General features: G+C 37.8%; 1 protein-coding gene and 1 non-coding gene across 2 annotated transcripts in view; both read right to left on the reverse strand.

The window, feature by feature from the left end:
- The window catches only part of LOC110681501 (tumor necrosis factor receptor superfamily member wengen), a 60,401-nt gene that overhangs the window by 27,820 nt on the left and 16,151 nt on the right, over positions 1–16,430 (reverse strand). Inside the window, exon 2 of the mRNA XM_021857369.1 lies at positions 7,724–8,179. Coding sequence (XP_021713061.1) covers positions 7,724–8,176 — 453 coding nt within the window. The 5' untranslated portion in view covers positions 8,177–8,179. The remainder of the gene's footprint in view (positions 1–7,723; positions 8,180–16,430) is intronic.
- Positions 352–423, reverse strand: Trnaa-agc. Its single transcript has one exon. It is a non-coding gene; the product is annotated as a tRNA-Ala (tRNA).

Raw genomic sequence — 16,430 nt, forward strand, 5'->3', positions numbered from 1 at the left:
TTAAACGGATTATCACAGAGATATGGACCAAAAAACAACCTGGGTAGGACAGTCAAAGGATTGTCCTACCCACGATTCTACAAAAAAAGGAGATCAGCAGAAAGCCAGTAAAATAAACTAAACTATTTATCATCTGTAAATATACATACAAACTCGATCAACGCGTGATATTCTCATGCCTAGTAAAGCGTGACATGGCTTGAGCATGACCCCCAAAAATACTGGCTCATGAGAAGAACGATTGAAAATACCTATAGTCAAAATCCTGGGAACTAAATGTTATAAATTAATTAACTTATTACGTGTGATAAAGATGGATAAACTATCGTTGAAATTATGAATAAAATCCACGTGCTCGGCTGGGATTCGAACCCAGGACTCTTGTATGCTAGACGAGCGCTTTACCAACTAAGCTACCGAGCTACTTGGTGACCCAATAACTCGGTTGGTTTCGAATTCAAATTCCCACAGATCACGCAGACCCTTTTTATAACCCACATCCATCCATCTTATGAATACTACACACGCGCGCAGAGTGAGTGCGATCCTTATTCTGCATCAAATCTTGATGGGAAGCAGGCCATTAGGCCGAATGCCGTTAGGCCGAAAGGATCGAAATAACATTAGCACATTTTCACATTCAACAGTGTTCTTTTCCTTCTTTTTAACAAAGGCTGTTATTTCTACTAAGTTATTCTCACTGCAGATATTGTGGGCTTCTAGGTCATGAAAATTATCCTGACTTAACAACTAAAAGCCCCCAAACTTTTTTCGGCAGATTCTAGGATATGCAAATTACTTGGACCTAACAACTAACAACCCATTCGATCTTAAAATTAATGCGCCTTACGATCCATTGGAACTATCGGCCGTTTTCGACTTAATGACACTTTCGGTCTAACGGCATTCGACCTAAAGGGATAGAACCTTCTGCTTGCATTGAATACTTATGCAAATATGAACATGCTTCAAAGAAACTTCCTGAGACTATAACGGGTTAAACAGGCTCTTCAAAAATGTCGTCACATATCCCCCGATTTTATTTAGAATGCTTTAAGGGTTTCCTTCAGGGATCTCCCCAGCAATTCTTCTAGAGATTGAACTACCTATTCTCCCAAAAAAATTTCCTGCGATTTTTCAAAGGATTCTTAAGAGAATTTCTCTTGAATTTGCTCCAAAAAATCCTTGCGAACTCTAAAGCTTTTATATAAAGTAATTTCCTCGGGCATTACTTTGATTTTTTTCCAAAACTATCCTAGAATTTCCTCCAGATGTTTTTTTTTTCACTTATACTCCAACCGAATTTTCCAGTTGTTACTCTACGATATCTTCCAAGTTGCCAGAACTCCTTTTGAGGAAATCCACTAAAGTTTATTTCAGAGATATTGAGAAAAAAGTAGGTTAAGGGTTCCTTCAAAAAACTCAACAAGAATTCCTCCGCCTACTCATGTGATGTCCTTCAAGAATTCATCCTCGTTTCCTCCCAGAAACCCAAAAATACCTGAGGGGTTCTCCGAACAAATCTAATGCACAACTTCGAGGAATACCTCCAGCATATCAAGCAAATTTTCCAGCAGTTTTTCTAAAAAATTCTTAAAAAAAGATTCTCAAAAAAAAAATCCTTTGCAATCTCCAAGAGTTTGTTTAAGTTTTCACACCAGTTAATAGTATTGTAATTTTTCCAATTATTTCCTGGAGACATTTCTGAAAGAATTCCTGAAAAAAAAACGTTCAAGACTTACTTGAGAATATCTCAAAGAACTACTGGAGGAAATTCTGTAAAAATCTTGGAAGGAATCTTTGTCGGAGGAATTAGTGGAATAATTGCTGAAAGTATATTTACAGAAATTTTAGTTGAAATCTTATGTAAATCCTGAGAGACAATTTTAAAAGAAATCCCTAGAAATTTCTGAAGAAGTTTTTGATTAAACTTTAGAAGATGTTTTGACCGCGTATCTTGGAGGATGTGTGAAGAATACAATTTTGGAGGAGTTAAGACTTTCTTTCAACATTTTTTTGGAGGATTTCAGTTGACTTCTGAAATAATCTTTGGGAGATTTCATTTCTGTGGTTCTCCTTTCAAAAATCGAGGCTGAATTATTGAAGTATCCTCAACAAAATTTGCGAAGAAATTAAGTGGACAATAATCAACTTCAATAGAAATTTCCGGAGTAATGCCTGAACATTTGAGCATTTGAGTCTATTTTTGGTTTCTTGTTTTCAGGGAAGAGGTCTTTAGCTTCCTATTTTAAGACACTCAGTCGCTAGCAGCCATGCAAATACGGAAAGCTTTCTTGTTCTTGTGGTAACGACTGGCATGAAAAGATTAGAAAGCAATGTCAGTGACTAAAATATAGTTTAGGGAAAATCTACGTTGAAGTTCTTCCAGCATTTTTTCATTCTATACACAGCAAGCTTAAAACACAAGTGTGTTTTCTAAAAATAAAGTTATTTCTTTCTGTTGAGCGGAAATTTCACCAGAAAATATCTTTAATTAGAATGCTTGGAAATAGTTTAATTTCCTCAAAACTGTAAACCAGCTTGTCCAACCGTCTATCGTACATCTTATTATTGTTATCGGAGAGCGTTACGCCAGAGAGCCGATGTCCAGGGTTGAAGTCGTGTGTGGATTTAGCTGTGGTTGATGTTTCGGCGGCTAGGTTGGGTTTCAGAATACTGGGGTTTTTGAACAGGAGAAAAAACATTTTCAGCCATACCCACTAAAATTCCTTCAAGAATTAATCTACAGTTTTGAACTGGAATTGCTGCAAAAATTCCACCAATTTGATCCAGGTAATTTATGAGGAACTCTTCCAAAAACTTTTCAAAAAACTGACCAGAGATTCCTCATTAAGCTCCTTCACAATTTTATCAAGGAAATTTTTACTCTCAGTCATTTCAATCATTTTCCGACTGATTGTTTAAACAAAAATCGAAGGATACACCAAAATTCAATCCAAGATTTCACTCCAGGAAATAATAGAGCAATTAATCCAGTAGATCCTCCGAACATCTTAGCATAAACTTCTTCATTCTTGGATAAATTCCTAAAAGACAATTTTGAATGAATTTCTAAGAAAAAAATGGAGGCATCTCTGAAGAAATTACTGTTCATGATCTTAAAGGGGCATCTTTAAGATCTTAAACAGTAAGAATAAGAATTACGGGATACATTCATGGAGAACTACAAAATTTCTGGGAAAATGTGCAAAAAGCTTTAAGTATTCCTGAAAAAATGCAGATGGAGATGCAGATGTGATCTCGGTCTTTAGAAATAACGGTAGTCACACTAACATTCCTTCATTTCCCCGATGACCGTAAGGATGTGGCCGGCGCTGTTATTGTCTTTTAATATTTGAGCTCTCGTTTTGTGCACATTGACAATGGTAAGCCAATCCCAAGTCCCATTCATTAAATCTCTGTGCAACTTCAATTGTTCTGGTCAATCACAGAGCAGCAACTACGAATTGTAAAATCATCTAAGCTAATGCTTATGGTTAATGCATCTACAGACATACACGGGGAAAAATCTGATCCTCAAATCATGATTTACAAATCATGAAATTCATAAATTGGTTAGGTCATAATATAAGGATCACAAATCATGGTTCCTGGAGTCATAATCATCCAGAGTGAAAACACTAAGCGGTGCGCTTTGCATTATTATTTGAGATGACCAAGTGGTTCAGTGGTAGAGTGTGAGGCTCTCAATCGGAAGGTTCTTGGTTCGAATCTGAATATAGTGTATTTTTAGTTTATTTTTATTTTGTCGATCATAAACGGATGCGCGGCTCAGCATTTTTGGCATTTGAATCATGATTCCGAGCAATCAGCAACAAAAACGTAACGCGTGTGTTACGTTACGACAATTTGACTCATGATATCATGAGTCCAAATCATGGTGTATTTTCATAACCTGAAAACACACTGGAATCATGATATCATGAGTCATAATCTTTTTTTTTTTATTCTGATTTCTATCCGTGTACTATGATAAGTTCAATTCGTTTTACATTACCTAATACAACTAAAGAATCTTATGGGACTGCTTAAATGCATATACACATAAATGAATAGCAAGTCAGTCACCAATATTGTTAATCTTAATGTTTCTGAGTACCTTTCCGAGGCTTACTATGTTCAAAAACGGTATTTGAATAGAATTAGTAGTCATTGCGTTGTTAAAAGTTTCAATAAAAATAACCGTTCGATTTCGACAACATGAGTTTACTGTACTGGTTGAAATTAGATTTGCAGTACACATTTGAAGTTGCTCAATCCAATGTCGCTTGCAAAATTGTTCTAGCACGGCACAATTTTGAGCTGTAGATTGTCAAGTTGTATAAAACTCCGATTTTGAGTCAAATTTATACTACAATTTATGAACTATCTTGGTACAGGTATAACTCGACTTAGTGAACATTTTGATTTCAAAATTGACCAAAGAATAGAATTGTACATAAACTCAAAGCAAAACTTTCATCTCGCTTTTTGTTTTCTATTCAGTTAAAAGTTCATAAGATTATCGCCTTAAAACTTATTTTTGATACAAGACTCACTGTTCCAAGGTTGTCTTGAGTTAACAAATTCTTGATGAAATCAGTCGGCCATTGAAATATTGCTGTTAAAAAAAACGACAAAACCTGATTTAGTTATGGTTTACTTATTTCTTTATTCGAAGGCCATCAGGCATAATGGAGCCAGAATCATTTGAAATTTAATTACAATTGCTTATACAGCGTAACAAACATTCTGCGTGTTTAAAAAACCAAACCATGTTAGAATGTCCATCCCCGGGACAAGAAATTCCAGGATTTGACAATTTTCTGGATTTCCCGATTCCCGGGATATAAGTTCGAACCTACAGGAAACTACAACATTTTCAATGCAAAACAAATACATTTTTCGCCTGCATAAACTCAATTCGATAAAATAAAAAAGCAAAACGTAAAGAAAAGAAAGACCAAGCCCAAAATATTTTTTTTTGGTTTGCCTTTGTTTGAAATGTTATTTATTGCGTTTCTCTTTAACATTATCCGTATTCATAAGCCAAAGCTAAAAGAGTTAGTCTTAAACTAGACACACTACTCACTACACATAAACTATAAAGCCTGTCCACGTTAAATTTCGGACACCCAAATAATGGCAGCAAAAAAAAGTTACTCATAATTCAACAAAAACAATTGTTTATTTCAGAATAAAAGAGTTATATCTACAAAATAAACAGTTGACAAGGATGTTAATCACTTTTTGTACGTATGATTTTGACTTCCCAACTTTGTGAGCCACATTTCGCACAGAAAGATTGGGATTTTTCTCAATAATGGCTACCACCTTCTTATCCATTTGTCGGGAGCATAATTTTCGATTTGTTCCACTTCCAACCTTCCGATCCACAGTCAAGCGCTGGTCAAATGATTTGCAAACACTAAATACCGTACTTTTCGGTAGCTTTAGTTTTTTTGGCAAGATCGCGTACCGATAAATTCGGATTTTGCTGCCGTTCAAACAAAATGCGTTTGCGCACTTCCACTTGATTGGACGCCATTTCAGTGAATGTTACGATAATGTAAACATGTTGTACCACGAAATAAAGTGGTGGAGAGTTTCAGCTGTCATATAAGTGAAACGTTTCAGCAATCCGTGAAATAATTCAAAACCTACACTGAAAAAAAAGTGTCCGAAATTTATCGTGGACAGGCTTTAGTAATATTCAGTATTTAACTTTTAATATGATCAATACAATACCTTCAATGCTCTCAAAACGTTTTTTTGTTCTACCAAATTTACATGGCCTTTTAAATGTCTGAAGAAAATTGTACTGATGTTATGATATCAATGTTTACAATACTTCAACATTGATTTTTCATAAGGACTTATCTGCATTCATTGTTGCTCTCTTTGTATTATTGCAAAAAACTGATTCAATTTTTTAACATGTTTTCGTGTGTGTGTCACTATATCATGCTTCATAAACAAGAACTTGACGGATTTTTTTTAGTTTGCCAAAGTAATTAGCGCAAGTGAGCATCGTTGAAGAGAAATCGATCAAGTCAGTTAAGCCTTTACGGGTCTTGCACAAATTATTACACTTTCCAAGTGGAGAGGGGGTCATGTCAAGCGTAGCATAATTAGTGTACCATCCTTTATAAACACTCTTTAAAAAAATGAAAATTACTCTGGACGTAATTCTGGTTATGACTGAATGACACATGATGTAATTGATGAAACAACACAAAAATGCGTCTATGAAGATGAATTGAACAAAAAATGTAATTATACATGTTAAAGGACACGAAAACGATGGAACTGTGATCGTCATTTCCCGAATCAGACACTAACGTATTTGAAATTCGACACAAATTTACGTCATTCGGCTCGCTTCTTTTATGTGCATCCCAAAAGACGTAAATCACATTATTTTTTGGTACTGTGAAGGTACAGTGTCGACGTTCATTGATATTGAAGAGAATTTGGGAAAAAAGTAAACCCGTAATGTAAACTTTTATATTGTTATAATTATTTTTATTATTAGAAAGCTTTTTTCTCTTCATATTTCATTGCCAAAATATTGTTGTAATATTGCATCTATTTGAAAAATACTAGTTGCAATGAAAATCGGAAAAATCCCGGGATTTCCCGGGACGAGCCTCAACTTTTGTCACGAATAACCGGGAAATAGACACTTCAAACCTTGTGTCTCAAGTAAATTTAGGGCGGCTGAATCTGATGTCTCAGAAGTTTTTCAGCACGTCCCAGTTTCGAAGAAAAGTGAGTCAGGTTACTAATAGAAATGTTTCAGGTAAGAATGAGTATGCATCTTTTCGTAGACATTCAACTGCCTAACATTCTGCAAAATGTTATGACATATAAAGAATGGATTTCGAGGGAAAATGTGACAACCGGCGAAACGACAGTTTTCTAGAGATATCTCATAAAAACATACTGAAAATAAGTAGATAAAAAAACCGAATTTAGTACTGTACCATTTAATTCCACTAGAGTTTGTATCCTTTGACAGATACGCGTATTTCGACCTCAACTGTAAGGCCGTCTTCAGTGTCGTGTACTAGACTCGACTCGGTAGTTTTTGTCAGTGCTCACCGCATCAAAACAAAGGCGCCACTTATCATTTTTAACATTGTGACAGCATTGCTGTTCTGTCAAACACACAAGGCTACGCTGGCACTATCTATGCTTTCTATAGCGGCCGTTTTGGTTATTTTAATGATCCATTTGAGTTCAAACAGCTGTTTTGGTGTTATGAAATAGGAGTGGCCGTTTTGCCCCACGAGTTGATTAAAGTTTAAGTCCTCCAATACACTTTTTAAGGATAAATTCAATACTTTTTTTCGCATGAAATGCAAGCTTTGGGAGTTCACAAGGCGATTCTCGCTGATAGTTTTAAAAGTTTTGTTGTTAATCGACCTGAAAAATGACCTAGAAAATAATACGAAATTGCAACGAAAACAGCAAAAAACGTTTTTTGAGATTTTTCTATTATCTCGGGTGAAAAATAGCGTCCCAAAGCATGTCGTTTGTTCAAATCGAGAGTGGCGCGTTTTACCTCAATGGCGCATTTTACACCCAGTTCCCCTACGTGTAAAAAAATCCTCCATTCCGCGAAAATAAGGTAAGACGTATTGCCCCGTTGGGGCGTATTACACCGAGATACCCTAACGAATGAAAAAAAGAATAAAAGATGTGAATTATGCCAACCTACCTCCTTCCAGTGGCGCTGCTCGTGGCGTGCTTCGGTACGCGCCAACTGCGCCAGATCCATATCCAGATCCCCGATCGTCCCGCAGACCGTGTCCATGTATTCCTGACACGGCCTCAGGACCAGCTGCTGCTCACCACACACCGTACACGGGTCGCACTCTTCCCGTTCCAGATTCCACCACCGATCTGGATCACACACCGCTTCCGCCCTGGATAATACTGTCAACAAGGTCAACGCGCCGAACATCCATCTTAGCCTAGATACCGGCGTCGAACTTACAGCTACTGGACTTATTGAGAAACTATTGCTAAAACTACCGCTGCTACCACTAGCGCCACTACTACTGTACATGACTGATCGGACGGACCAGCTACCGCTACTGCTACTGCTCTCGGGCAGGTTCCGCGTGGATCTTCTACGGCGCTGCTCCATGGACTCGATCCAAGGTGGCATGTTCTGAAATCGAAAGAAAGAAGGTTGAAATCCATTAGATAAGTAGGCCGACCGCGAAGTAACGTATCGCACAGCAACGTAGGCATCAGAGAAGGCGGCGCGTCAAATCCAACGCGCACCGGAAGTTGCCAACTACTCGTCCGGCAGTGCGGAATACTAATGCATCAACAGAAGCTCCCCGCTCTGTGAGGGCCGACTACGAGAAATCGATGTGGAAAATATGATTACATAAAACAATAATCCAATCGTATGGATTGAGGGAAATCGTGTGCTCGGGAGGGGAAGACGAGAAACACTTCCTTATAATGCCGCGCTGCCGATGTCTCAAACGACGACACGAGGCATGCCATATTGGAGGGTCGGACACTTCCGTTGTCGCAGTGGCTGCTTTCCCGGCTGTATGCCGATAGGGAAAAGGGACCAAACTGTTGTTGCCAAAGCCAATATGCGTTGGTGCTGTTGAGTGGGGGTTTATTAATTTTCAATATTTTACGATTATGATTGTCATTAGTGGCTCTACGCTTCGGTGGCGGTGTAGAGAAACGAGCAAAAGTCCACTAGCTACCGGTCACGATCGCAGTATATAGTGGCAAAATTGTTATTAGTGTTATCAATTGTATTGAAATCCGAAGTAACAAAATGTTTTTCTCTTTGAAAATTCCGGAAGTAGAAAAGAAGCATTCATTTTCGACATATAAAAATTCTGTGACATTCTAGTCCTAAAACTTTGTTTTAGTGTATGGTAGAAGTATTTCTATAGTGCCGATTATGTTAATAGTGGAAACAAAAATATATTTTTTTTTATTATTCCACTAGAATATAACGGCTGATATTCACAGAAATGGTAAATCTATTTATTTTTGACGATAACTAAACCTTGATAAGAACATTCGTGCAGGGCAGGCAATCAAAAAAGTCGTCGACGAAACTAAAAAAAGAATCGTCATCGTCACTCAACCAGCGTTGGATGACGATTTGCTGCTATGGTCCACCACAAAGGCTTGGCCTCCTTCGTTATGGTCGAATCTTCGTTCTGGAGCTCTGAGCCGACTAAAAATATGAACCGTGGCGTCGATAGATTGAGCCTTTTTTGAAAAAATAAAACAAAAACAAAACAACAATACGTGTCCGGAATCGAACAAACGATCTCTGAATCGTCAACGTCACGCGCCTACCAAAAGAGCCATTGTTGAAGCTTGAGGAGTACGGGTTAAATTGCCAATACAAGCAATTCTGGGATTGCATTTGCCGTTTTGTGCATAGCAAGCGAATATACAATAAACACCTCCTTCGTTTGAGAAAGGGGAGCGAACGGAATGAAGACAAAGTTGTTCGTTGACGAATTTTGATTGACGTTAGTCAGGCATTCTTTCGTCGATGACGAGACGACCCTTTCAAAATCTTGCACTACAGCATTTCTTAATTAATTAATAGGTAGTTTCTTAAAAATATTTGTGACCAACCCTGTATATGTTCTTGGAACAAATTGCTGTAAGCATTCCTGGAAGTAATTCTTGAGAAGTTTCTGGAGCATTCATAGAGAATCATCAGAAGATTATTGAAGAATCTTTGGATGAAGTAATGGATTAATTTAATACCAGTTGCCATGTGTAATGTAGCTAGCGACTCTTATAATAATTTATCAATGCGTTGCTGTATCCCTTGACGATTTTCAGTGTAATTTATATAGAATACGGTCTCTATTTTAATGCAAGTCTCTATAAAGTAATGGAAGGTCTCTAAGGTCTTTAAAAAAATGGTCTCTAAAGTTTATTTTTTCCTATTCTGCATGCATTGAATCCAGATGAAAAAATGTACAGACATCAAAGATGCCTTTAGGAATATAACGGGTTCAACAGGCTCTTCAAGAATTTCGTCTCAGATTTTCCGAGGAAAAGCTTCAGGAAACATTTTAGTGATTTTATTTAGAATATTTGGAGGACTTTCTCTACAAATTCTCCCAATTCTCTACCAATTTTTCCACCAATTTTTCAAAGGATGCTTAGAAGAATTTGCTCCTGGAAATCCTTGAGAAGTCCAAAGCTAGTACCTACAGTAATTTCCTCAGGTTTTACTTTTCCTCCAAATATTTTTTTACTAATCCTTCAACTGAATTCTTCAGTTGTTAATATAGGAGATCTTCCAAAGATTTCTATCGAATTTCTTCCGATTTCTCAAATGTTTATTATAGAGTTCTAAAAATGTTTTTTTTAAGAAACCCTGCCAGAATTACTCCACGTGTCCGTGCGGATTGCTTCAAGAATTCATCCCTGTATAATTCCAGAAATCTAAAATTCCCTGAGCGTTTCTTCGAACGAATCCTTTATTCCAGGATTTTTTTCAGCATTTCATCCTACTTTACTTCTATAGTTTTACCAAACATTACTTAGGAAGTTTCTAAAAAAATCCCATTCAATTTTTAAAAGTTTATTTAAAGGATTATCCTTAGAAATACCTCAAGGATTTGCTTTTTCTTTCATAAAATTTTCCTTGACATTTCCCCTAAAAAAAAAAAACTTTCAAGGCTTACTTGAGAAAATTTCAAAAAATTAAAAAAAAAATCTGTGGTAATCTTAGAAGAAATCTCTGGAGCAATTGCTGATTGTATTATTAGAGAAATTCCTAGTTGAAATCTTATGTAAATCCTGAATAACAATTTTAAAGGAAATCCCTAGAAATTGCTTGAGATATTCTTGATTGAATTTTAGAAGACATTTTGGAAAGAGAAACTTGGAGGATCTCCCAATAAAATCTTGGGATGCAATCTTGGAAAAGTTGGTACTTTCTTTAAAAATTTCTCAATGAATTTTTGGAGGAATTCCGATGATGTCTCAGTAATCTTTGGAAAAAAAAAATCATTTCTGTGCTTCTCCTTGAAAAAATAATAGTATATAGTAATAGTAATTGTAATAGTAATGTAGTAACTTTTAATTTCCTGTCCAGGGTTAAAATTTTTCTTATCTGTGCACAAAAGATTTGCCAACGTTTGTCCTACCCATGGTTTCGAACGTGGACGCGCCTCTGGTACAAACAGGGTTGCCACATATACAGATTTATCTGTATTTTACAGATTTTCTCGAATATTTTGTGACCAAGAATCTATATATACAGATTACAGATTTTTTGTGAAAATACAGATATACAGATTCTGTATACAGAATTTGGCCAAAATTATACAGATTTATACAGATTTTAAGGAAAAATAGAAATTTGTATTTTTGAAAACTCTCAAATTTAACCTTTGATGTAACAATTCCGCAATGTACAGTCGACTCTCCACATCTCGATGTTCTACATCTCGATATCTCTTCCTATGTCGATGATTTCATAAGTCCCTTCAGTTTGCATACATTTTCACTCTCCATATCTCAATATCCTCCTTATGTCGATATCCCCGATGTGTTTCTGTTGATTTTTCGTTCTCAATTTTCTCTCCGTATGTCGATATGACCAATATCGAAGGTTACTAGACCAAAGTTTTGGGATTCAAAACAAATTAGGAGCGCAAAATGACGTCTGTTTGTGTATTACTTCCTTGGCAACGGAGTGTTTTTCAACCTAGTATTCATAAATAAATGTTCTTTGTCTCGATCTCTCCCTATCTCGATGGTCCCTTCGATATCGAGATGTGGAAAGGCGACTGTAGTTACAAATGATTAGTATTATCATGAATTTTTTGCATAATTTTGGTTTCTATCTCAATTTTTAAGCATACAGATATAAAATACAGATATTTTGTTCTAGGATACAGAAATACGAATAATTGAAGGAAAAAATACAGATTTAAATGTGGCAACCCTGGGTACAAGGCCTAAATATCATGTACTCCGGTCTTTCTGAACACTGACCATATGTCAATCAAGTAGTGATTGGACACAAATTTGGTGTTCCTGGTCGCCTGGAAACTTATTAGTTCGGTAATCATCAAAATAGTACTAGTGGGCAAACATTTTATACACTTATATCTCAGTCCAATGAATCAATCGAAAGAAATATATTCGCCTAAATTCTTTTTAGTTCGGAGTTGATGGCGCTAGTCGGCAAATATTTTGTTCGCCTATAATGAAGTCCAGTGATAAGACATAAATATGGTGTCTTTGACAAAGCAGATCAACTAAATGAAATACTTTCCCAAAAAAAAGCTGGGAGTTGACTTTATGTGCGAAAAAACAAGGAAATCACCGTTCTGAAGTTGGTCTGCCTATACCAAAACAATGGATACATAGTATCGAGTCGAGCAACAATAGACTATTTTGGATGCAAAGCTCTTTACATTTTTAGATGAACCTTGACACCAATTATGAATTATCTTGAAAGCTAAAAAACAGAAAACACATGTTTTATTGTCGTCGAATTGAAGGTTCACTCCGACAAATTGAATTATCCAAAATCAATTCGGTAGGCCTTTTTACAAGACGTTTCAAATCAGCTGATCCAGAAGCTCTTTGACAGTTCTTCTATGAAAATGACAGGCCCGTGTATGCACCGGTCCTCCACCGATGTAAACAAATGCATAGACGGACCTGTCACATGAAAAGGCCTATGAGGGTAAACCAGGGTGGGTAAAAGACTGTCAACTACGAACAAAGCTCGCCTAACAATCATCTCCCACGCGGGCCGGCCCAAACAACACAGGTCGGAAACGCGGACCAAACCAAGCAGCAAACGCTGATGCTTTTTGTGTAGCCAGCCCGGGCGATCCGTCTTAAAGCACGTAGCTTAAGCGCCACTCCACAAGGGAGACCACATGCCCAATTTTAATTTGCCCGGTTGAGACTCTCCTGAGGGCGAGTCCATTTAATTTTCCCGAAAGGAATTTTACAGATCGCTTCAGCTGACTTACGAACCAAACGACCGAACGGGGTTCACCCTATTACCGCTACGCCACCACACAATCAAAAAGGCACTCAGAGACTCCGGTAAGAGAATCACTCATGCTCAATACGAGCCAACATATGCTGCCGCTCGCTCTTTCTCATCACGGGCAGACTCGTCGTTCGACGCGCTACGCATCAACAAATAGGAAGCGGACTGAGTACCCAACGATCAAACCCCATAAGGAGGACGGGACGATAAGGAAACGCGAAGTGACGGTTCACACATGAAAACAATTAAACATTTGGGAGTATTATAATTACACAGTACTTTAACGTTTATTAACTTCAGACACGATTTAGTCGAAGGGACATAATTTATTAATGATTTCACATAATTTCCTATTTATTTATCGTGCTATCATCCTATTTTCGTGTGTCTGTATGTGTTCGTTCTCATTAACTACTCCCTAACATGTGTGCGGTTTCTACTTCTATCTCTCTACTTCTGTGCTCATGTGCTCTACGTGTTCTACGTCACCGTCGATGGCAGTGCATCTGCAGGCTAGTCTGTACTCCTGGTGACAATTGGATCTGGCGGCGGCAATTCGTCACGCACGCATCGTGATCCTCACTTCTTCCACTAGTAAGGCTTTAGTAGCGCATACTCTTCAGTCTTAAGACAGGACAAAAAACACTCCGAGGCGCCCTCACCGGACGCCCCACTCCGCTTCGAAAAAAGGTTTTAAATGGCTTGACTCACCGAGTTCGTTGGCTTGCCTTACGCTGTCGTTGACCTGTGACCCAGGTCAGTGTCCTCGTCTAGACGAGCGGCGATCTCCAATGGCGATGCTACTCAATGACGCGTGCATTCACCGGAGCCGGGTTCTAGCAATGGCGGAGACGAGCTTCGCAGTCAATCGGGTGAATTGTCCGACCTGCGAGTTCCTGGAGGTCCCCTGACCTCCCTCGGTCGATTTGTTGACGGATCGGCCGACTTCCAGCTGGTTGGCGGGTGCTGGGAAACGATTTCGTCCGTTGGGGAAAAGTTCACGCGCTTGGGTGCGGGTGTATTTGCTGCGAATAGAACAGCCTCACGGCTAAAAAGAACACTGAGCACGACACTACATGGCACATATCGAGCACAATTACCTCTACTTCTTGGCTTTCTAGCTAATTCGCACACAATTCCTACACAACGCACACTTTAAACAAACTAGAGAACGAACAAGATATTTAATTAATTTAACATGAACTTAACGTCACTTGAACAATCTTACTTTTCAAAGAAAATCAAACGAATTACAAACGCACACACTTCTAATTTGCTGGGTAGTCACGAACGAAATGAACGAGTCTGTGACTCCTCAGATTAAGGAAAGTGAATCTCGGACAAACCGGAAATTCGTCATTTCCCGAAACTTCTTCGTACACATTCGTGACCATATAGTCACGAAGGATAACTCGGCACGATGGTAGTGCAGCTGTCCCTTTCCAACCTTTCGAAAAAACCGATAAGCCCGCCCTAGGAGAGATTCAGCAAAATGTTCGCAACTTGTAATTGCCTATGTTAAGGGATTTACTATAAATTGAATTTGCTTAATATACTGTACATTGCCTATTATCGCTATCTTATTCTATCAACGCATTTTGACAATATTTACAAATTTCATAACATATATATTTACAAAATATATACAAATCTCCTGACCGCTACATTTGTCACTCAACAAACGGGTTATGAGCCACACTAACATATCCACAAAACATGAACGGTAGACGTACCTCGCTACCAAACCACACCCCCCCCCCCTTGGGTTAAACGGGCGCAATTGGGTCCTAAAAGTTTTAATGAAATCTTGTTTTCATTCAATAAAGAGCATGTTACTGCAACTACTTTAGCAATTTTCCCCGCTCCAATAACAGCTATATCATGTTTAAACTTTAATTTAAAAATTGGGTCCATAAATAAACCTTGACACTTTTGATTATGTTTGACGTTCACTTAATCGGCAAAAACACCACAGGGGTTTTAGTTTTACCACGGGGGTTGTTCCTATCTGACATTTCGGAAGGGATACGGAAAACAAAATACACCCAAAATTTGAATTAACCCAAGGGGTGTGACAAAATCTAAAAAACAAAACATAAAAAAAAATATTAAAATGTTTTTGGACTCAAACCAACGGAAAACATCAGAAAATTGAGTAAACATGTGTTATTGACCAAAACTTAAGCGTTTGGCACTACAATTGAGACCGGGCTTTAGGACCCTATTGATCTCAAAGAAAATTTTACCGGAAACTTAATTACGCCTTTTTGTTTGCAATCAACTTTTAAGATTGCACTAAAAGTTCAAAGGCACAAATCTCGCGAAGAAAGCATCCCACAACAGTGCACTTTTTATTTTGGCTTTGTGCACTAGCAGGAAGCATAAAATAAGAATATCAGAAACGTTTGCCAACCATTTCTCCAGATTAGTGCCTTTGAAAACGTGAGTAGGGGACGCAAGTCGGCCATTGTGCCGGTTTTGGATTCCGAGATGTTTCACCTGAAATCGTTTTCTCTATCAAAACAACAACTTGTCCCCAGATAATCGCGTTCTTACATACAGCGAGTACAGTCACCGCACAGTTATGGATCAACTAAGGATCATTTTTCAGTACAAAATATGATTAAAAAACATGGTGACGCAGCACAAAACCAAATTACCTCTCTGGCACTGCAGAATATGGTTGTTTTTGAAAGTACATCTCAAAATTCCAGGTTATTTACGAAAAAGTGTCGATTTCAATAGAAATTTCAAACGATGTCCACTCCACCGATGTGGTTCAGTGCGAGAGGATGATCCCTATTATGGATCAAATCGACTCATATTATGGATCAAAGCTCTATAACAGCAATTTATCTGCGAGGTAAACGAATGGTGTGTTAGTGAAAGCATACGTTTTGGCGTTTGTTTCGGAATCGTCTTATGTTTGATTCATAACTGTGGTATGGTTTCCAATGCCCCACAGTTAAGAATCAACGCTTCTGGGAGAACGTTTGACATTTCATTTCCTACGGACGGAAAAAAAATGCTTAAGCATATTATAATTTATTGTGATTCTGTACAGATGTATGGCTCACGTAGGTAAAATCTGAGAGAGAGGAGACAGCTCACTGACAACTGGCTTGTTTTTTTGGCTTCTTTGATTTCTTCTTCTCATGTTTGAGTTGCGCACAATGGTTCGGAGAGCACAAACTGGGCCAAAACCATTTTCATATCCTATTTCTTATCAAAAAGATCATAAAATTAAACAATTTCAATAGCAATTTGAGTCCGATCGACAATATTTAAATAATCAACGATTCTATATGCGAGAGCACAGAAAAACAACCTGAATATTCAATCACATCCAGTTAAAGTTTGATCAAATTATGACGGTTTTTCACGCTCT

This window comes from Aedes aegypti, chromosome 1 (genome assembly GCF_002204515.2).
Source record: "Aedes aegypti strain LVP_AGWG chromosome 1, AaegL5.0 Primary Assembly, whole genome shotgun sequence".
Classification (NCBI taxonomy): Eukaryota; Metazoa; Arthropoda; class Insecta; order Diptera; family Culicidae; genus Aedes; species Aedes aegypti.